General features: G+C 34.1%; 1 protein-coding gene across 1 annotated transcript; it reads left to right on the top strand.

Moving 5' to 3' along the window:
• Positions 1-15,227: 15,227 nt before the first annotated feature.
• On the top strand, positions 15,228-23,489 carry LOC145682108 (uncharacterized). Its single transcript, XM_081753703.1, has 3 exons — positions 15,228-15,350; positions 15,632-15,829; positions 23,327-23,489. The coding sequence occupies exons 1-3, from the start codon at positions 15,241-15,243 to the stop codon at positions 23,487-23,489; spliced, it is 471 nt and encodes a 156-aa protein (XP_081609829.1). The 5' UTR covers positions 15,228-15,240.
• The last annotated feature ends 244 nt before the right edge of the window (positions 23,490-23,733 follow it).

Genomic DNA, 23,733 nt, shown 5'->3' with positions numbered 1-23,733 from the left:
TACTTTCAGTCTATGTTCTTCCCTCAGAGTAAGCGACCATGTTTCGCAACCATACAGAACAACAGGCACGATTATCCTTAAATTTTAGAAATTTCTAAATTTTAAAAATTTGGTATGGTATAGAAACTGGGCAATTATGTACCTCTCTAACTTTGGTTGGCTCATCTTGTTTCCCTTTATGGTAAAAATGGTAAACATTGTCGAATATTCAAATTTAGAAGGAATTTTACCTTTTTTTCTTTGATGAAACTTTGTCACGTTATATGATTACTTGGCAGTAGAGAGGTCCATTTTCTTTCATAAGGTGTCGGTAGATTGACACAACTCTTTTAATTACATTGTCCTTCGACTTAGATTTGGGTATTGGGAAGAAGCAAATATTGGTAAATTTTCTCTAGAACTCAAGAGTGTACTTATATTTTTCACAGTCTTGCTTGTCTACATCTATAGGTAAAACTTGCCAAAAATGTGTAAGTAATGCATATCATCACGTGGTCGGCTATTGGCCTAATTTATCCCATTTGATGAAGCTTTATTTCATAATGTCGTTATATGTATTCGTACAGTGTCCATTCTCTTGAATAGGATACAGGTATCATGGTATAAGGTTCTTAAATTTTGCAAGGTACATATAATCATTCCTTAAATTTGGGAATTGTCGAAAATAAAAATTAGTTACTGTTCTCTAGGATTCAAATATATATATCTAGATATGTTATATTTAAGTTTGGTTCCTTTACACGTAAGCTTTCATAGGTAAAATAATACCAAAAATATACGTAAGCATATACATCTGGTCCAGGTACCTCTCTAAAATTAAGAAACCATATTTGTTAAATATAAATTCTTGAGATACATTTCTTGGTTTTTATTAGGGGTGGCCAAAATGTTTCGGAATCCGGATTCCGGAAAGTAAAAATTCCGGATTCGGAAAGATTCCAGATTTCGGAAAAATCCAGAATTTTTCCGATTTTACATTTTGGATTCCGGAAAGTAAAAATTTCGAAATTGCCCATTTCTAGATTGTAGCTGTTAAAATAATAATCAAACCCCATGGTTCTGGATAATCACAATAACATTTAAAGCACAATTCTGACCAGAACAAAATGAATTATTTAATAACTATATGTTTTTTGTTACACTTTCAAGGACCTAACGTCCTCTTCATCAGACATTGAGAAAAGACAGATGACAGCAAATCTTCTGTCTTTTCTCAATGTCTGATGAAGAGGACGTTAGGTCTTTGAAACTTTAACAAAAAACGTATGGTTATCAAATAATTCATTTTGTTCTGGTCAGAATTGTGTTAAAAAAATAATAATAATGATAAAAAACAAACCATAATGAATATATATACTGTGACTTGTATTAGTTCGTTAAAGTTATAGATGTCTTACACTTATGTAAAGAATTGCTACTGCAGTTATTTACTGCTTTATGAGGAAAGTGTTATTTTCACACACAAAAAAGTCGCCGGTATGTCTGAAACAGGGGCGGATCCAGGACGGACTTCTGGGGGGGCGGTGGGTTGTAATACTGTTACTTAGAGCTACTTTTAAGAGCTCCAAACTCTGGGGTGGGTTTTATTTATATATAAAAATAAGAAACTTTGCTCTTCTGGGAGGCAATCGCCCCTTGATACGCCCTGGTCTAAAACATTATCGTTTTTCTACCTGCAGCTGCTCCAAAGCACAACAAACTACCTTTTAACCAGACGAAAAGCAATCAAGGAAAAGAAACCTTTGAGCAAACCTTCAAACACAATTTATAATGTACGAAGTATACAATGTAATTGTTCAGTAATTAACATAAGCAGGCATTCATTAATTTATATTAATATAATAATTAATAAAACTAATAAGTGGGTGATTGATGGTTCAGTGGTAGAGTTCTCATCTATGGTATTCTAACCCATGGGTCATACGGATTTTCGATGCCTAATATTATGTTTGCAAATTTTCCCGTGGTTCTCTTGGTTCCTTTTCTTGTATTTCTTCCATCATCACTCATTAACGAATTAGTTTACCAGAACTCTAAATATTCTTTCTGTCTATCCGTGTGTCCGTCAGGGTGACAAATAGTCTCAAGAACTATTTGATGGATTACCATCAATTTAGGTCATGATGTATAGAGTCCATATTTAAGAATCGAGTTCCCTGGTGAATGTAATATTCAAACCGGAAGCGGTACAAATCAAACACTTTCAGTTTTAACGTTAATCACTGTACAGAAAATATGGTAATAGATAGCGAGAAACGGTTTCCTGTAATCGACATATATAATATTCATATAGATGCAATGGTACCCAATTTGTGCATCTGCTGAAAATAGTAAGCTCAGGTATTAGGGGGGCTTTTTCCACTTTAGAAAATGTATGCTTCGTAAAGAATGTAGAAAATTAGCTGGGTCAAACGGAAAACAAATGAGTTAGTGTTAGAAATAGTAGGGAAGAAAAGAAGAATTTTAAGTGTAATAGAAACGAGGAAGAGAAACTGGTGGGAGCATTACCTTGAAGAACGTGCTAGTACATATGGTGGCAGGAGAAACAGCGAGCGGCGAAAGAGTCTACAGTTGATGGATGGTTTTAAAACACGAGTTAAGTAGTATAGGTTTGACTACTTGGCATGTTATGAGTCAAGTAGTGTAGGTTTGATGCGTATGCATTGTTTAAGCCTAGCTATGACTTATTATATTTATTGATATATACTGAATTTTGACAATACCGAGATGAAGTTTGACTAATCATATAACTTCAAACATGGATAGGAGATGTCGCTTACCGTAGACTATTTAGTTTTCCTTGACTGTGTGAATATGTTTGAAAAATATATAGCTTTCGTCGCTCATAAGTAGCAGCAATGTAAAGCAGATGTAAGTCATCGATTTCTTTGGTTCTCGGTCAATTCATACATCTTTTCATTTTTTCTAGTTTCTCAAAATGCCATACTACAATCGAACGATCAACGCGTAGTTTCTTTGCAACTTCTCGTATTGTCGTTTTCCGCAGAACTGCTTCGGGAATCAGGTTCAATTCGTAGTGTCCAACAACAGAGCGACGTTAGTGATCTTCCTTATCCTCCAAGAGTAAGTCACCACAACATAATTTTTGGAACCAACCTTCTATTGTATGTTCGCTTATATTACCATAATTTATATCTCATTTTCATTGTTTATAGAAGGTTCACTTACATTACATACCTCACTTTTATTAATGTTTCAGTTTGTTTTGGGTTATTTGCGACCGAATTTAAATACTTACGTGGTATTGGACTTTGGAAAATTGTGGTATGAGACTTTGGACGAATACACATATATATTTCCTATGACATATATTTCTACAATCTGCTAACCATAAGCTTACAAACGATGTTAACAAGGGATACAACCAGCATATTGTATTAGGGATTAGATTTCTGAGCTGTCGGCATCTATGGATGGCCATTTAGCCCGTCACGTATGAGGCTCACGTCCCTCGGCGAGCACATTATCCGAGGAAAAGGAAGGAAGGAAGCGATCTGGGACCTGTATGTTAGGTACCATCCCGGTATTTGCCTAGTGTGAATGAGGGAACCCAAGAAAAACCTCACTCAAGATGGCTGGCCTGAAAAAGCTGTTACACTTTTTGGACGGAGTGTCCCCACCGGGAATCAAACCCAGAACCGTTCGCACCAAGAATGAGAGTGTTAGCGACTACTCCACACGGGGCCAAAGCATACTTTATTATCACTGATGATATGTGTCAAAATAAAAGTTCCCGAATTCCTACATTAATTTTGTGCAAACCAAGGGAATAGGACACGGGAATATCCTACAGTTCATCAGTATTGTATCCAGATAGTTTTAAAGCACACTGCTACTTCATTTTGAGCATATCATGCTGGGTTCAGGAACGAGCCACCGCTAGTCCTAGTAAGAAATTATTCCACAGAGACTATTGTTTGCGTTATTTCTAAAAGTCAAACACAGTAGACTCTGCTTTATCCGGCCAAGTTAAGAGATAAAAAAAGAAAGAAAGAAAACTCCGTAATAAAATGAGAACCAGCATTTTTGTTATCCGGTCTACCCTTCTGCAACATTAGACCGAGTAGTCAGTAGTTTACTGTATATACACGACACACGAGATGAGAAATTTTCGAAGGGAAACGAAAAAGGCTTGCCTAGAATCGATTTAAGACGAGAGAGAGCCGTTTCGGAATCGGGGCATGACTTTAACAACAATTGAGACGAGCCAATAAAACTTTTTTCTCGTCTCGTCTCGTTTCCGTGGGTAACACTAATATGGACATTTTAAGAAAGTAATTGCCACCCCTCTTCTGCTACTGCCCCGTCGAATCTCCAAAAATCCTTTTCTAGTAGTACCTACTGTATGTCTTGTCCATTTCAAGTTTCTAGCTTAAGCTGTTTGGCCTGAACGTTAATCAGTCAGTCAGACAACCACTCAGTCAGGACTTTTTTTTGTTAGATATAGAGATATATGAATACAGGCCACTACTAAGGGGAAAGAACGTGCCCCAGGCGTGTGGTTGAAGTGGTGCCTAAAAGGGCAATAGATGTAATATAAATTAGAGGGCGCCGAATTTCATGTTTGCCCTGGGTGACATAAACCCTATATGAATAAGGGAAATATAATGTCCGTGATGTTGACAAGCCACTTACGCCAGACCCCAATTTCGACTTTACACGTCGCTTGTGCTACGTTAGTATTCGATAGTGACGCAAATCGTTAGTACTCCACAGATAACGTTTATTTTTAAATAATGAGTATGGGTCTTCTAACTGCATGCCAACAGACCCACACCTAACAACCATCTCAAAAATAAGGTTAACCGTTAGAGCAATGTATGTGCTCACAGGGGCGAACCGAGGCAACATTTTCACCCGGGCAAAGTGACTGTTTGGCGCCCCTCCTCCTTAGTTCTAACCTATATTTTACATTTTATTACAATGATTTTAATAGGCTATTTTATTTATGAATTTATGAACAACATTTATTGAATGCTACTAATGGTGACATGATTACTGCTATATTGTAAATTGTTTTGTTAAATCAATAACATCAGAAGTCATTCTACCATATACCTACTATGTAACAATTTATTCTAATAACGTGAAATACAAATAAATACATTTCAAAAAGAAAAATTAATACTTAAATACATGATATAGATATATTTAGTACTTAAAAATAAAGTACTTTAGTACATACGGTATTAATTACATTATGTTTTTAGTATTATTATTTATTTACCGATATGTGTAAACAGAAACCATATTGAACAACATTTATTGAATGCTACTAATGGTGACATGATTACTGCTATATTGTAAATTGTTTTGTTAAATCAATAACATCAGAAGTCATTCTACCATATACCTACTATGTAACAATTTATTCTAATAACGTGAAATACAAATAAATACATTTCACATAATGTTGAACGTGTTTTACACACATCAATATAAATAATTCTTTTTATGTAAGTCCTCGTAGTTGAAATCTGTAGCATTCATAAAACATTTTTCATGAATTTGTGCAAAAGCTGAACACTTTTACAAGACTAATGTTTAATAACAGATTTTACCAATTATTATAAATCCTCTAGATTTCTAACAAGGGACCATTCCGATTTGGTGAATTCAATTGCTGAAAATGATTGTTAACACTGAATTCAGCACCAAATGGAACAGACAATAAGATGGTGTTTAGTGGCAGACCGTATACAGGGTGGGAGATAATGAGAGCAAAGTGCGAAGGTAGAACGTAGAAAATGTTCAGAAATGCCATTTTAATTTTGAAACGAGTAGAGAAACTGAGATCGAATGCTGTATATGAGGAATGCATGTAGAGCTCCACTGAATAGGCGTAATGTGAACAGTGTTTTAACTGCAAATTGTATGTGACTGGTTAAGAGAAAAGTCACCAGTATTACAACCGGCACCTTTTGTTAGAGGGGGTCATTAATATATCAGAACCTTGAATGGGACAGGTGTCTGTGCAAGGTACCACGCCAACATTTATCCAGTGGAACTACTTCTCATTCAGTTACACGTTGCAAACATTCTTCTTGATGTTCCAGGATTGGATTCTATCTCTTTCTACCCCTCGTGCACACAACGTGCTAATGGATCGTAGTACAGGGTTTCTAGTTCGTCATTCACTTTACCTTTACGACAGTATTGATACATTGCCATAGCGTGGATTGCCTCCTGTTACAGAGGTCTAAAACTGTATTGGCCGCTATTGATTTGAATAGACAGTATGCATCAGGAGCCATATGTCACATGACCCCTTTCCCATATATTCTTCTTGCACTAAGTCCAACATGCCGGCTTTTCAGATGTCCTCCATGATTCACATTACTCCTGTTCAGTAGAGCTCTACATGTATTGCTCATATCCAACATTTGACCTCAATCCCTCTACTCGTTTCACAATTAACATGGCATTTCTAGACATTTTCTACGTTCTATCTTCGCACTTTGCCCTCATTTATCTCCCACCCCCACCGTGTATATGGTCTGCCACTAAACATCCTCTTTTTCTCTGTTTCTTTTGATGCTGAATCCGTGCTAGCAATCGTTTTCAGCAACTGAATTCACCAAATTGGAATGCTTCCTTTAAGTTTTAAGTAAGTAAACTATATCAAAGTCAATTTAGGGAACTTTATGAGAAAGCGTCCATGTCTTTTTCTTCCATAGAAACAGTAGCCCTACCTTAAAATTTAGAATAATTTAAAATACACAAATGTTTTCCTAACTTTGCAACGTTTGGCCTCAGGCATGATAATTAATAACATAACAAAACTTAAGGAAAACTAAATAAAAAAGTTAAATTCCACTATTTCTGAAAATTAGCAACAAATTAAACATTTTAAATACGTTTGTTTTCAGCACCTCACAACAATTACAACGTAGCTAACCTTCCGAGCTTTTTTGTCTGCATAGTTTCTGACAATGACATCTATGTTAATGTCTTGAAGAACGTCGAATTCAATTGACGTCATGACGAGTCCCCAGAGGCGCTCCTAGCACATGGTAGATCCCAAATAATTTTTAATTAATTTTAATTTTGAGAGCTCCTTTCGCCTGAAGAAACGCTGATAGGAAGAGTGAGGGCAATTCTGAGTTCAATTGATACATTAGGGAAACTTTCAGTGAGCTGTTTACTCGTCAAGTATTTCAATACTTCAAGGAGGCTTTTAGCATTTTCATCTGGTAGTAGGGAGAGTAAGACTAATAGTTCCTCTTGAACTTGGAAATATTCAATATCACAGTGCTCTTCATCTGTTAAAGCTACCTGAAGGTTAGCACATTTCTTTATCAGGGAATCCTTATATATATATATATATATATATATATATATATATATATATATATATATATATATATATATATATATATATATATATATATATATATATATATATATATATATATATAAATATAATAGGTCATGATGGTTGTTTAGTTGAGAAAGACCATTCTTACCATTCTTCTAGTGAGTTTATGGCTTGATCCAGAACATGGAAATAAAAGCTACTTTTGAAAGAAATTTTGAGACCCGCAATGCGCTCATCACGGACATTGATGTTTGGTTTTCCGAGGTCGTAACTCACTTGGAAATAGGGGGTCGATTTCGAGAGTCTGGGCAATTTCTCTTCCATCTAGAAATACTAGTAGCTCTACAAAGAACATGGATCACTATAAACAATACCAACTCCCCTTCCACTCTTTCTTCTACATACCATGTCTGCATTTATCGATACAACTCTCCTAATACTATGAAATTCTCTTCTTCCATGGTGGAATACAAAAAGATTATGTAATTGACGTACCTAAACCAAAAAAGTCAGTAGAAAACACGTAATAAAATTTATTTTTTGAGGCTCGTTTTGGCGCCCCGGCAGTTGCCCGACCCTTGATCCGCCTCTGAGTGCTCATTATTGTCATCAATATTAATTCAAATGCATCCATCGTACAGCTCTTGGTGTAATAGTATGACTTTAACAATTTTATACATCAGGCTCACCTTATTAAAATTAGCCAAACGAACACGATAACACCACGTTCTTTGTTCGAGTGTCAATACGTCCCTCAATTCTCGCGAATATAATGCGCAATGTGGATGTGCTGCCTCACGTACCCAAATCAGACCCGTAGCCAGCCCAAAAATGTAAGGTGGGTCCGGTAGAAATTAGGGGGGCCCCGACCCAACCATATTATAGTTCGTCACTATATTATAGTTCATTTGGAAGCCAACCGTGAAAATTTTAGGAGCCAGTGAAAATTTAGGGTCCCGGCCCCTCCGTAGATACGGGCCTGACCCAAGTAAGTTACTTTGTTGCAACTATTGTTTATCTGTTGTTTATTGCCAGTCTTCAAAGTATTTCTTACACTAATATGCCGTTGTCCTTGATAGTCATTGCGTATTTATAAGTAGTATGGCATTACTGTTAGAAGATATCAAAAAACAAGAGATAAAATCTGCTGCTTAACGGTTCACATTTTTATTTTTCAGTAACTAAATAATAATAATAATAATAATAATAATAATAATAATAATAATAATAATAATAATAATAATAATAATAATAATACTTCAGCATAAAACTTATCAATTGCATCATATTGGCAAAAAGCGACGCATATTTTAACTTCATAAAAATTCTTTTCTCGAAAACTACGCATGATAATTCATCAGTATATTTAGTTTATCTCGGTGTGATACACTGGCGGATACAGAAGCATCGTTTGGGGAGGGGCGGTTCGCTTCCTGGAAGATGAGTGTAGCCTCAAGGTGTCCAGAATTTTACTTCGCAAGAATCGGACGCATATGAATGCGGGACTGGAGGGGGGTGTAGCTAAACCTGATTACCAGATTCCGGTTTGGGACCCGAATTTGTTATATATATATATATATATATATATATATATATATATATATATATATATATATATATATATATATATATATATATGTATGTGTGTGTGTGTGTGTATGTGAGTGTGTTTGTGTGTGAAAGTATATTCTTTCTGTAGATTTAAATTAAATACACACTTTCATTTCGGAGACATGGCGGTGTCATGATTTACTAGTCACCGAAATATGTCAGATATGCTGTCTTGCACAGTACCTGCACAAAAGAAAGTACTGTATTGACGATGACATTCTTTTTAACGAAAGAGTGTACAATTTTCCCTAATCATTTATATTTTGAATAACAATTGCGGGACAGCAGTTGAAAAAAACCGACAGATTCGGTGTGTGAAAAAATAGATAAAAGTATACATGCATAAAGAATAATATAAAATGTCAACAAATAACAAAAGACATTACAATATTTCTATGTACATTTCTTGGTAGCTTAAAAATACAATAATTAATTATAAAGTGATGTTTAATAGTAAATGGCACACAGCTGTGTTCCAAATAGGCCAAACTATAGAGAAGCAATCTTCACATATTGCTTTCGTTTCTGTTTATATTAGATATAATTCAGTAAATTGAAAACTGAAAAGAAATAAATATAATATTCAAACTGAACTCCATGGACGTTTAGTGGCTCCGTGATTATTCCCCGTGGTAGTGATTGCCCGAACATGAATTTCGTGGCTTTCCCCCGAAATAAGAATGTTATGGTTTTTACCTTAAAAGAACTGGCCTGCGCATTCAAGGGCACAGATCAGGTACAGCAGAATGAAATGGATACACTTTCTAATACATATACTATTCATCACTGCATTTAAACCTTACGGGCAACGGTGGCTCAGTGGTAGAGCGTTCACCTCTGGTGCTTGGGGTCCCGGGTTCGATCCCAGCCCCCGCCAAGTGAACTTTGTGGTGGACAAACACCGTGTGCGTGGGTTTTCTCGGGGTTCTCCCGTTTCCTCCCACTTTGTTCATTCCACCATTTCATTCATTACTCATTATCACCGTCTCCTTTAGCCTAACCGGCATAACCGTGGGACGTAAAACTCAAATATTTCATTTTTTTTTTTTTTTTGCATTTAAACCTTGTACTGTACTATTAAATGGAACCCAGAACGATGGTTTGAAGTTAAACTACAGCAGTAACATATAAAGAAATGAATTGTGAATATAAATCCTACCTAGGTATAGGCCTATAAATATAATAAATTGCAGTACTCCTTAACCATATAAATCACTACGAAGGTAAATGCACAATTTATTCAATAATATATTGTAAATAACGTAATAACAAAAATATCAATACTAAACTTTCTCTTACACAAACTCAAAATAAATTTTGTCGGATCTAGCACGAAATGTGTATAAATTTTGCATTAATTAAAATTATATAGAATCACAATATAAGCCATTATAATGAATAACTATAATGAATAACTAAGCCATTATAATGTAAAGAAAACTGAAAGATTAGCAAAGCCTGCACTAAAATGAACGAAAGATGATCAGAAATGTAAAATCAAAGTGATGTCTCCGTTCATTACTGCACACAAGCTATATTTCCTAAAATATACCGACTGGCAACATTATTTGACAATATCAAATATTAAAAAAAAAAAAATGCAAATTAAGATTTAATTTTGAAAAATTCTCACCTTTAAACGAAATTACCAATAAAGGATAAAGTACTTATAACTTGTTTTCCTTTCATCTCAGATATAATATGGACGCCGTTTGGTCTAATGGCTAACACGCTTGTCGTTGGCTCGCGTGATCCAGGGTTCGATTCCCGGTGGGGGTGCAGTTGAGAGAAAAAGTGATCTGGATTCCACTATAATCAGTAGGTCCACGTCTCCATTAGCCGTTCTGGCACAACCGTGGGACGTTAAACAAACCAATATCATATGTATAATATATATAACTGTTTATTAAAAATATAATATAGCCTATATACCGGTACACATTTTTTTTTACGATTATAGTTGTGCCGTTTTGTTTCAGTTAAAGATCTAAAAAAGCAATTTTAAAACCTTTTTCGAGTTTGCTCATGTTTCTTGATTTTGTTTGCGATTTAGATACACCCAAGGAGTTCAATTTTAGACTCAGAGTCATGACTTTTGAGGAATACTCACGAGTTGAAGATAATTACGAGCAAAAACCACGACGGGCGGAAACCACACAACGGCCTTAGTCACGTTGCAGTTCACCTCTGTGAAAGTTACACCATAAACTCAAATCTACATCCCGTCTTGTTCCTGGCAAATCTGTCGATGACACGATCGTAATCTACGCTTGTCGGTGCATATATAGTCGTGCCAGGTCGCTAAGTCGATGTGCACCCATCCGAGATCATAGCCATGTCTTCAACCTTTTTAGTGTTGAAAATGTTCTTTCGGCTGATGATTTGTATAGAATATTTTGTAAGAATACCTCTTTTGCATGGTATCATTGAGTATGTAAAGAAAAAAAGCATTAGACCAGACTAGGAATAGGGGGTTGGAAATTGGGTCTATTAGGTAATAAATTAAATGCAGTTGTTGGAAACATAGTATAATTATAGCTATGCTTACAACAATAATAAAATTATATTATATTAGTCTTCGCCTAGGTAGGGCTTCGCCCCAGACCCCCAATATGCTCTGTATACGATCTCACATAGTGTAGCAAATGCTCCTACGTGCTACTGTGGCACAATATTTCTAATCTTCCTTCTGTCTCTTTCACGAACTTCAAACACCTCGTAAGGTATTTTAGTGAGTCACTCCCACGTTAAGTGGCAAAAACCGCTCAAATACATGTTTAATTATTTTAAATGAAAAATTAAATTACCAACTTTCATGTCTCTAACCGTAAGGTATCCCGAGATATGGGTATCTTAATAATAATAATAATAATAATAATAATAATAATAATAATAATAATAATAATAATAATAATAATAATAATAATAATAATAATAATAATAATATTTAATAACAACAACAACAACTTTATTTTCAGTGCCGTGAACAGCTCATTGGCAAAAATACAGCACTATGTTAAGACTATTATACAATCATTTAAAACAGACCAGAAAATGTGATATAGAATGAATATTAGTAGGTTAAGACCCTTGTCAGAAGTTTAATATATTTACATTACAAGATTAAAGCTGATTATAGAATAAGATTAAAATATATACAGTCAATATCATAAAATACTATTAACAGAACTATGGAAATTAAAGTTTCACTTAACTATCGTTAAAATAATGAGTCAACTTTGCTTAAAATTTCATATCTTCTATGTAAAAGATTCTGGTTTCCTATTGTCACATTTCCACATAAAATATTAACTAGAGATATTCTGAAGATATATAATAATAATAAAATCAAGACCCTTGTCATGAAGTTAAAACAGATTAATCTTTGGAAAAAATGTAATTAAATAAAATCATTGCTCTATTGTTTCTCCCAAAATATGTTCATATGTTCATAATAATAATAATAATAATAATAATAATAATAATAATAATAATAATAATAATAATAATAATAATAATAATAATAATAATAATAATAATTTCCATCCCTTTTCTTCCTTTGTAGGTAAAATATCAAAAACGCATAAATACCTTTTGAATTATTTTGAGTGAGAAGTCCATACGTTAAATTTCATGTTTCTAACCTTCGAAGATTCTTAGATATTGATATCTTATTATAATAATTGCAAGCCCGCCCCCTTTTCTTTCCCTCCTTTTTGTCCCCATTTTACTAAAGTATCAAAAAACGTTGAAACGCATGTAAAATTAAATAAAATGAGAAATCCAAATACCACATTTCAAGTCTCCATTATTAACGGATTCGGAGAGATGGCCACCCCTTTCCTTTTTACTAATTTCCAAGAAATCCTTCCTTAGTGATACCCTACGTCACAAATCTTATCTACTGTCCGAATTCCAAGTTTCTAGTTTGAGCGGTTTGGCCTGTGCGATCAGTTATTCACTCAGGACTTGGTCTTTTATATAACAGCTTGTGTTATTTTCCAAGAAAAGATGTATTGCCATTAAAATTCACAATGAATCCCTGGTCCCTTCCTAATGTTTCCGTGTTTGAACCCCATAGGTCACGGCTCTCTTTGTTGATCTAATAGCTAGCGAACGTATCTTTGATGTTTCATGCATAAGGTTCTGTGGTTTGATTCCCGGTGAGTGAGCATCGAAAGTGATTCAGATCCAACTTTAAACTCTAGTTCTGGTTCTGTAAAGCATCGCATTTGAGAAACGATGTAAATACATGTCAATCAATCAACCAACCGAAAAGTCTCAGATTCAGAGAGCTTTCGGTAAGGAGCGCTGAAGATTCTATATTTCTCTTTATTCAAGGTAAAGGTACTTGAAGTTCTGGGAACTGAATTCCATTTCCATATCCTTTTTCTAGGACACAATTTTAAAATATATCCTTTTAGTTCAAAGAGTGAGGCGTCTTACCCTCCTTCCTACAGCTGTTCGTTCAACGAATGAATCATATTCTCGCTCCTTTGGGCTTATGGTGACCGCCTCAAGGAACTAGGGACAGAAGTATTAACACTTCAAGTATTCTGTATTAAGTACTATTAAGAACCACATATTTTGATTAGACTCTGCTAGGCTTGTCTCACATATTGAATCGGTCGGGAAAAGAATATATTTGTATTTTGGAATGATGCATCCTGGAAGTAAAATTCAGACCTTTGGGGGAGGCGGTCGCCCCCTCCGTTCCCCCTTTGATCCGCCAGTGGTGTGATATATGTCTTATCTCTGGACAATATCACAGTAAACAAGAATTAAATATTACGAGTACATCATACTTTTGAGCTACATTTCAGTAACCATAGAAAAATGGAGTAATGTATACTTCAGGATGTAAGTTTCAGCTTAACTTGCAACATACATTCTTAGGATTACAAAAAGGAAATTTGTTCCTTTGCATTAGAAGAAAATTCTTAGGATTATAAAAAAAGAAAGGATTACAAAAAGAAAAAATCCGAATTCCGGAATTTTTCCGAAATTGGAACCATCTAAATTCCGGATTTTGTCCGAATTCCGGAATTTCGCGAAGTTGGAATTTATCTAAATTCCGGAATTTTTCCGAAATCTGAATTTTTTATAATTCCGGAATTTTTCCGAAATCCGGAATTTTTTCGAATTACGGAAGTTTTTCCGAATTCTGGAATTTTCCGGTTTCACAATCGCGATTCCGGTAAGTAAAAATTCCGAAATTGGCAATCCCTAGTTTTTATCGTCTTAGACTACGCTTTATGAGGTACTCCTGTTTATTTATAAAAGATAATTATCCCTAAGTACTTGGTAATATGCTGACATATATTGTATCATTGTTTAAAAGAAAATTGCTCTGACGTTCCATCCGTAAACTTTTTTTAATGCCATGTCCATGAGGTTTGTTTGCAATAAACTCTTGATTGTAAACTCTTTTCTCGCACAATTTTGTTTCCAGTAGTTCTAGTACCTATGCACAAGATCAACAATAACACTTATTAAAAACAGCGATAAATGTAAGAGGGAGCACGGTGTCAGAGTACTAGGGCACTCATTTTTGATACAAGGGTAACCTGGTTTGATGCCATATCTATGGGTTTTGTTTGTAATGTTCCGTTCTCTTCCAGATTTAATTTCATTCACGTGTTCTAATCGCTGCATAAAATTCATTTCTTACTCCAGCACACGTTACATAATCATCTGGTTAAGACAAAACTTACATTTAAATCTATATGAAAATTAGAAACATCTCTGGTAAATTACTTAATCTCCTTGTAACCTGAAGATCTCACTGGTTCAAGGTACTGGTCTCTTTATTAAATAATAAAATCGCTAAGAATATCAGTGATATATGTTTGAATATTTTTGTCCTGTTTGTAGCAAAAATGTTCCAAACAATATAACTTAAATCTAAGGTTAAATTCAAATAAATAAGAATAATTAATATTGGGATAATACTTCAATGTTTTAAGGATAAAAACGTAATAATACTGATTTTAGACATTCATTCTTAATACAGAAACTTAATATAAATTATGACAAAACTCAATTGCGAACCAAAGTAAACTGAAGAATTTTTGAATGAAGTTTCCAGTTGTTTCACTTATGTATGTTTGCTATTTTCTACACCTGAAGAAAAATTGAAATATTCTTTGAAAATTGTTAAATTATATTTTGAATATTCTATTTTGCTGAATGTGTTCCATCTCAGAGGGACGAACAATATGTTGATATTTGCTATTAGCTATAATTGAACTAAAACTGTTTGTTATTTTAGTTATTTAAAATAACGAAGCATGAGGAAAGTAGAGAAAAGAATTATGCAAGAATTTCAGGAGGTGATGTCTGGCACTACTTTTCATGGTCTTGGTGAAGCGACTAAGAAGAATAGATGGATAGATGAAAGGTAAACAAATTATTAATAGATATTCAAAATTGCAAATTTCTTATTTATTTCAACAATATTCCATTGTATTGACTAACAAATTTAAACTATTTACAATGTTTTGCTTATTTTAGTTTTAAAGAAAGCGTTCTGGTTTATACCCTAATACATATTCTAGCCTGATTATTTTCAATCCACATGTAAGTCTCAAAAAAATATAATTTATAGTACTAAACAAAAAAATTATTAGTAATCTGATTCCTTGGAAGTTTTCTAATGGTTTCTCAATTTTGTATTTTCAGGCTGGCATTCATCTCCTTATTTCTAATCAGTGTTGGAATCACTACCATCTTAATTCATCAGTCTTGGATGAAATTTCAGGAAAATCCTGTCGTAATCATAATTGAGCGAAGCTATAATGAATGGAAGGTACCTCTTCCTGCTAATATTTTATGCCCTCCTAAGGTGCTGAGTCGAAGTTACAAGAAAGTCTTGAAGCAGTAAGTCTTTAAAAAATCTGTACTTTGCTCTTCTGTCAGAATCGTACCTTGTAAAGCAGTTTATTTGAAGTGTTCTCATTTACGAACAATTCATTCCTTAAATCCATAATTTATTTAAATACTTGACAAAATGATTTTCAATTGCAGAAAATATTTTGAAGGTAGTTACCAGTTTTACACTGTACGAGATGTGACACAAAAAAAAAAAAAAAAACGAGACTAGTCCAATAAATCATTGTACTTACAGAATCAATTCTCTGTGACATTATCACCTTCAGTAGTCCCCTTAAACATTCACTCACTTCTACATTTGGTGCTGGCATTGCTGGTAACAGTTCTGGAACGAATTTTTTGGAAGGCCCTTCAGGAAATTCTCCGTTTTTGCCTGAACCTCTTCAACTGAGGTAAAATCGTTTCACTGTAAGCAAGGTTTAACTTTAGGAAATAAAAAAAGGTCGCATGGAGCCAAATCAGGTGAATAAAGAGGATTTCCCATCAGAGAAATGTTTTTGCTGGTCAGAAACTACTTGACAGATAGGGCCGTGTTGCATTGTCGTGGTACAACAGCCATCCATCACTCCACAACTGTGGCCTTTTACCCTAATTTTTTTACAAAGTATTTTTAGTACTTCAATGTAGTAGTGCTGATTAACAGTCGGACCACTGGAAACCCACTGAATCATTACAATTACATTAATGCCGAAGAAGACAATTAACATTGGGTTGAATTTTGATTTTGACATGCGTGCTTTTTGGGTCTTAGGAATCCTGGAGACTTCCACTGCGTCGAATGGCGCTTACTTTCTGGGTCATAGGTAAAAATCCAGGTCTCATCACATGTTAGTGTTGTAAAAAAAAACGTTTTTTTCTGTGAAGTTTTTTTTCAGTAAAAGACAACGTTCTTTTTCATGTTTTTTCAAATGTCTGTTTTTTTTTCTGGCAACTATTATTTATTGATTTATGTTGCAGATTATTAAAATAATCAACAGAACTTGAGTCGGAGCCCTCGTAACTTACAAATCGTTTGTTTCTTTGTACTTATACGAGCAAAATTGTGTGATTATTCCTTTCGGACCCAGGTCATTTTTGGCGTTTTCCTACATTTTCAGTTAGTGACTTATTGCTCAAAAACCGTTCATTCGATTGATATGGTTAAGGCCTTGTTTTCTTAGAAAATAGATGTGGCTATTTTTGGTGTAAGTTGTATTGTAGTGTTGCCAACGGATGGGAAATTATTGAGGGAAATGTAGGGGTGAAAATTTACAAAAAAATCCCTAACCGAATTTCATTTTTTTTTTTTTTGTATCTAGCACCACTGCTGCTATATGAATTCTAGTCACCTAAAAAAACTTCTTTGGTGTGTTAACAAGGTCCACTGAAATCCTGAAGTCGCTGGCTTCCATTCAAAGAGGGCAAGAAAAAATTCTCCGTCATCATACACATGAAATTTTGACACTTTTTACGCCTCAGAAGCAAAAACCAACAGATATGCCGGGGCTACAGCTTCTCTAATTATCCTATTGAAACTTTTTATTGTGCGTTCTGTAGGCCAAAGAGGAAGCTTTCAGGTAGTGGTACATTTGTTTCAATGTAGTCAGCAAGAGGGTAATAATAAAGGGGAAAGTGAAAATAATCCGAATTTCTCACCTAAAATCGGGAATTAATTGTTTTGGCTGGAAATACTGATATCAGACAGACGAAAACTATCTGAAAACAAACCTTAGTACTCCAAGAATATATCCTACAAGTGCATGTGTTCACCACTCAATGACGCAGTACTCCGGAGTACTGCATCATTGTGGAGTGAACACATGCAACTGCATTCTGTAGGAAAAATGTCTAATGTAAAAACTGAAACCGACAGCGAATCAACATCAAGTTTCTTGTGAAACTTAAGAAATTTGTTGGAATTTGTTGTAACATGTGATAGTGTTGTAAATAGAAGAAAAACGCTCATATTTTTTCAGAAATGTACGTTTTTTTAGAAACTGGCCGCATGGATGGAGCAGGTGTGTGGGATGACGTCAGCAAAACTGTTATTGCCAACTCCACTCTGCTTTGAAGCTACGCACTTAGTATCTTTTTTTTTTTTTTTTTTTTTTTTTTTGTCACACCTCGTAAAATTACAATTAACTCTGGTCTGCCATGGGCTTCCAACTACCAGTAAATAATGAATCTAAATTATCAGTTCCAATGTACTCATATTCAAATATATCCTAAAATTGTTTGTCCCTTTCCTGCAAAAAGGTATAAAATAGAGATGATAATTAGTTGAAAATATTTATTGATGTTTGAATGAAAAAGGTCCTATTCTTGTTTGAAAACATCACGCTTCAAGAACTGTTCTTAATACTTTCGAAAAATTAGTTTTTATTTCTAGCTTGCTTTCTTGTTGGCTGTCTATGAATTTCTTATTGGACTATGCAGTCTAGTTAGGCATAATTCATGCAAAGGTATGTTAAAGGGAAGTTTCATTTAACGAAAACCTTAACGAAACTTGAAATTTCAAGGAGAATTAGTCACTTGTCTCATTCCAGTTATAGCTGTATATACTGTATTATAAAGTTTAAAGAGCGTTATGTACAGCACTTCTCCTACTAGAATGTAAGTCAGGAAATATGTTTATGTGATGGAATTGTGATTAACGCTCAGGTTTTGAAAGGAATTGGTTTTTCCATCTTGTGAGCATATTTCTTTTAAGTGTTCTTGTAAGTTAGAAGACAGCCTTTACTTTTTTCCAACAGGTTTGTTGAACTTCTGAGCACGAGATTGTCTCCTTTTAATAAAAACGTTACTCCCTTGTCCGGGAATCAATGAACTCCGTTAATTGATCCACCTGGCATCTTAGAGGACTACAATATAACGAACGTGATGCATAAGTAATACCAGCACACTTTCTGAAGCGATTTTTGCAATACAATCAGTGGCGGCTAATGTGAGTGTTGCATCGTTGCGCAACGACCAAAGTATTTCAAGAAAAAAATATTATTATCAATAATAGTAAAGAACAGAAATATACTTTTTAATACTCGTATATATTCACTTTAAATAACATATTTTTTACTTCTGTAACTGTCCGTTTCGTTAATCCATTTTAAAAAGCGAAAAATAATCCGTCACAGAGTCTCTAATTTATATTGTGTTGCAGCGAGCGTGCAACGACCAGATTCCTTCAGCGCGGGAATTGGAGCGAATGTTAAGTCTCCTTTCCCCTATCTCAGAAGTTAAAGGGACTGGTCGTTGCAGTGCTTCTGCAACACAGCACGGTTTCCAGTGAACGAGAAGGTTTTTCGCGCTAAATAAGATTTCTAAATTTTATTTCACTAGCAACTAACAAATGGAATTTGTTTTTATGCATTCATATTTTTAAATTACAGGACCGTACTGAAGCAAATCAATAAAATGACAATTAAAAAAGTGGTTGCAGAATTGCAATATAAGAAAGAAAATATCTAGTAGAGCAGAGAACAAATGAAAGTAGACTCGCATTTACAAGTTAATTCTTAGCTTATATTGATAATGAAGGCTTCTTCCACAATAATTTGTGATTCAAATATTAATAAGTCAGTATGTAGAATCGCCCCCTCCCTCTGTGGATAGCCTAGTATTTTAGTATATACATATTTCTTTTATAAAATTAGTATATTTTATACTCTTGATAATTTCCACATAAAACTGTATGATGGGGAACGGTACATTGAATTTGGGACTAGTTAGCAATGCTCAGGGGCGTAGCCACGAGGGGGTCCACCGGGTCCAGACCTCCCAAAAATTTCGAAACTTGACTAACATTTGTAGACTTTCTTAACGAACTATACTTGTTTAACAGAGAAACGATTGATGTAGGCTAAATATTTTATTTTACGCCTCATCATGTACTCTTTTTTTCTTATAAAAATAATCGTTCTATCATTTTTTCTAAAAATATAGGTGACAGTAAGTAAGAATTACTTATCGTCTTTTCGGGTGCAGTATAAGACAGGTTCCATATTATGTAGACGTATTGGACCTCCCTCAAATATTTTGGACCCCTTCCAGTTAACATTTCTGGGTGTAGAACTGGCAGTGCTGTTTGTTTTGATGTTCTTTGATTTTTGGCTTCTGTTACATACTGATCCTCCATCTGGCGGGTTTCGAGGTTTCCTTTCCAGAACATATCACATTGATAAGCATTCTTTCGCCTCATGTGGAAGTATATTGTGTTTATCGTGCATTGCGTAACAACCAAGACGGATGATTTGGAATGTAGTTTTTTCTTTCACGTACATGTGTGTGTGTGTTGATGTATGAATATGTGACATTCGGAATTCATATACCAGTACCTCTTTTGTATCACTATTTTGATTTTTATTTATTAGATTTAATTTTATTGTGTGTGCTTTAATTCTGCAAATAACCTACAAATTCTGAACGAATTGTATACCGTGACTTCTGTAGATAACTTACAAAAAAACATTGACCAGCTTTCAACTGAGGAAAAACTCGCAATTAAAGCTTAGACAAAACAAGCAAAGGACAAAATTCAGGAGAGTGTTCGAAAAAAAAAATCCAGTTTAAATTTACAGGATGTTTTATAGCAGTAATGTTGTTTGCACTAGATACATTTCCTCAATTTATTTTAAATTTTCCTGGATAAACTGTGAATAAAGTGTGTTCAATGGACATTTTTTATAACACTAATCTCTGTTACCAACTCTCTTCAGTCAACGCTAAAGAGGAATTCGGATCACTGTCAGGGACTGAGTTTGCTAGAATGAATCGTTCGCAATAATCTAGAAAAAATATTTAGTGAATCTACAAAGCTTCTGAAATTACTATTAACTGTACCTATGGCGTCAGCAAAATACGAAAAGTATTTTTCTACATGAAAAATAATTGACACTTTCAAGGAATTGAATGTCCCAAGAAAGGTTATCACCATTGGTCATGCCTTCCATCGAAAAAGACCTGACAATAAGAATACCAGAGTTTAACCAGCATGTATTAGACAGATTTGCTCCAATCAAAGAGAGGAGAATGAACTTACTAATTAATTAAGGTGATTTATCGGATAAAATATTCTGCATTTTTTATTTTTAAAAAACAGAATTTTATTTAATTTCACATGTCACATAGCTTTTGCATCTAAAGTTATGCTGAATAGTCAATGAGTCAACTTTATATCTTCTGTCTCTTATTGTTCGTACTGCAACACCCGAAACCACAATCCACCGGCCACCACTGAATACAATAATGTGAGATTTTTGTTGTGCCTGTTGACAAAAGTCAAGAGCTGTCGTACATGACTTGTTAACATCTGAAAATGATCTTTTGTTTTAAGCTAAAAGCGGAAAACGGTGCCAAAGATTCAACATAAATACTATAGATTTATTGCATGTGTCGACAAATAAGACCTGTCGTTTTAACAAAAGAGACACTGACCAAAGCTTAAAACCCACTTTATTTTAAATTATAATTTGTAACTTTTGGATATCTAGCATATCCTTCTTCAGACACTATCAAAATTAAAATCTGTCGTACATAACTCGATAGCATTTGAAAGTAATGTTCATTTTAATCTTCCACTCTAAGGTTTCATTCTAAGTAGCAATTTTAAATTATGCCAAACATTTAACATAAATATCAGACATGTCTTGTACCTGTCGGTGGAAAACAATAGCTACTGTATATGACTGGATAACATTTGAAAATGATCCTTCGTTCTGAAGTAAAACTGGAAAATAAGGGGTGTTCAACAATTATTGACGCTGATAATATAGAAGGATTAAAAAAAAAAAAAAGAAAGAAAGAAAGAAAGTCACTTATTACAGAAGTGCACTTCAACTACATATTAGTTTAACAATCTAGAGCCGTTAAACCTTGTGAAAAAGATGGTGATTGGTCAGGAAGCCATTGTTTCACTGCCTGTATAACAGCATCATGATTTTCAAATTTTAATATATGTACAGTTTTTTATCATTTGGTAATAACTACTGTACTTGGTTACTTATTTATGACTACCAATACAAAATGTAGAATAAACAAAATTTTCAGTTAGTATCCAGTGTTTTAAATTGAGTCATTTTATTTTGAGAATTATAAATAGGGGTCTATATAAAAATTCTCCTTTTGCACATTTTAGATAAAAATGGATTTTAAAAATTTTATTTATTTCATTTTACCTCTTTCTGTTGATTGTAGTTCAATGGAATCTTTATAAGTTGAAAATTTTGAGTATCAGACACAAATTCACATAGCTATATATAAGGTGTAATGAAATATATGGAGACCGTTTTTTCAAAACTCGATAGAGCAAATTTTGAAAAACGGAGGTATACTTTTTGTGCTACCAATCAAGTGGTAAAATCAGAATTGACAAATATCGAAATGTGCCATGTGTATAGAATACTAAATAATGAACGCTTTGTCAGAACTCGATAGAGCTTATGTACAATAACAACAAAAATACAATTGTTGTAAAAAAGATGTTTTGTGCTCTATCGAGTTAAAAACAAAAAAACGCTCCTCATATGAAACAGGAGAGTGGCCGAAAGACTTTCTGAAGATGATCATGTTCCCGGTGGATAAGAAATTGAACTCAAAGAAATGTGAGGAATATAGAACTATTAGTCTCATATCTTATGCAGCGAAAATTCTGGTCCGAATACTGAACAGAAGGTTGTATGAAAAAACAATCAAAAAGTTGAGGAGGAACAATTTGGGTTCATGGTAAGGGTACAAGAGATGCAATTTGACTATTAAGGGTGATCGGTGAAATGATTATAGAAAAGAGAAAGATGTGTATGTTGTATTTATAGACCTAGAAAATGCTTTTGACCACGTGAATTGGGAATTGTTGTTGGGAGTTCGAAAGAAGATTGGGTTGGAATGGAAAGATCGAACACTGATAACAAACTTACATATGAACCAACAATTAAGTGTTAGGATAGGGGAGGAACTAACAAACAAAAGTACAATTGGAAGAAGAGTTCGACAAGGATGCTGTCTCTAGCCAACAATATTTAGAAGAGATAGTGAAAAAGAGCCTATATGGTGAAGACGGCATTTCGGTAGAATGATTAGATGTATAACATTTGCAGACGATATGGCGCTTATTGTAGCATACAATTAATGAACGATATGAAAATAGAAAGATCATACGTGAAGACGAAGAGGTTAGCGGAAGAGCGTGGGGCATGCAAGTTTCTCAGCTGTGGCAAGTGACCTGCTAACAGTGCCAGAATACCTATGATCATGATATATAAGGTTCATTTTCAGTTCAGCATTTCAAAATTTTCATTTTTTCAGAAATGACCCTTTCTCGTTAAGGATCCTGTAGTTCATACAATGAAACTAAATAATAGTCATGTATACTTGAAGGTTGTAGGTTTAACTAGTACATTTTGATTTGCTGCCACGCTCATTAACTTTATTTGAAATGACGAGTACTCAAAATAAAATTATATATGTTGGTTTCATTTCAATGTAAGTAACTGATACGTTGTCATATTCTCTAAGGACCTTTGGAAATGTGGACAAGAAAACAGAGAAGAAGTTAAAAGACTTTCTAAATGATTTAGCTCATCTTAGTGCACTTAATATGAAAGAAATGAGGGAATATGAAAACGAGGAAATACTTCAAAATAGGAACTTGTCTGACTTACAGGATAAGGTTTGTTAATTTCTTGACTTAATAGAAAGTTGGCAAGACTTGCACGCTATAGCTTTTATCTGTATTTCAAAATATTCCACTATTAGAGCCATACTGCATATATCACTTGATTGCAAACTAAAAGATTGGAGTTCATAGTTACATTACTTTGCTTATAACAAATGTTTATGAGTTTAAGACTGCCTTTCATAGAAAATTAACTATTCATTTATTATAGCATGATTTTCAGTAAAATAAAAATCTTCTCTTTGCT

The sequence above is a fragment of the Thermobia domestica genome, chromosome 3, assembly GCF_964235325.1.
Source record: "Thermobia domestica chromosome 3, izTheDome1.hap1.1, whole genome shotgun sequence".
Classification (NCBI taxonomy): Eukaryota; Metazoa; Arthropoda; class Insecta; order Zygentoma; family Lepismatidae; genus Thermobia; species Thermobia domestica.
This window is presented reverse-complemented; position numbering and strand designations above follow the sequence as displayed.

Excerpts from the sequence above, each read along its gene's own strand:
- LOC145682108 (XM_081753703.1), top strand. The coding sequence starts at position 15,241 with ATGAGGAAAGTAGAGAAAAGAATTATGCAAGAATTTCAGGAGGTGATG. Across the intron at positions 15,351-15,631 it reads AATAGATGGATAGATGAAAG|GCTGGCATTCATCTCCTTAT; the intron begins GTAAACAAATTA and ends TTGTATTTTCAG. Across the intron at positions 15,830-23,326 it reads TACAAGAAAGTCTTGAAGCA|GACCTTTGGAAATGTGGACA; the intron begins GTAAGTCTTTAA and ends ATATTCTCTAAG.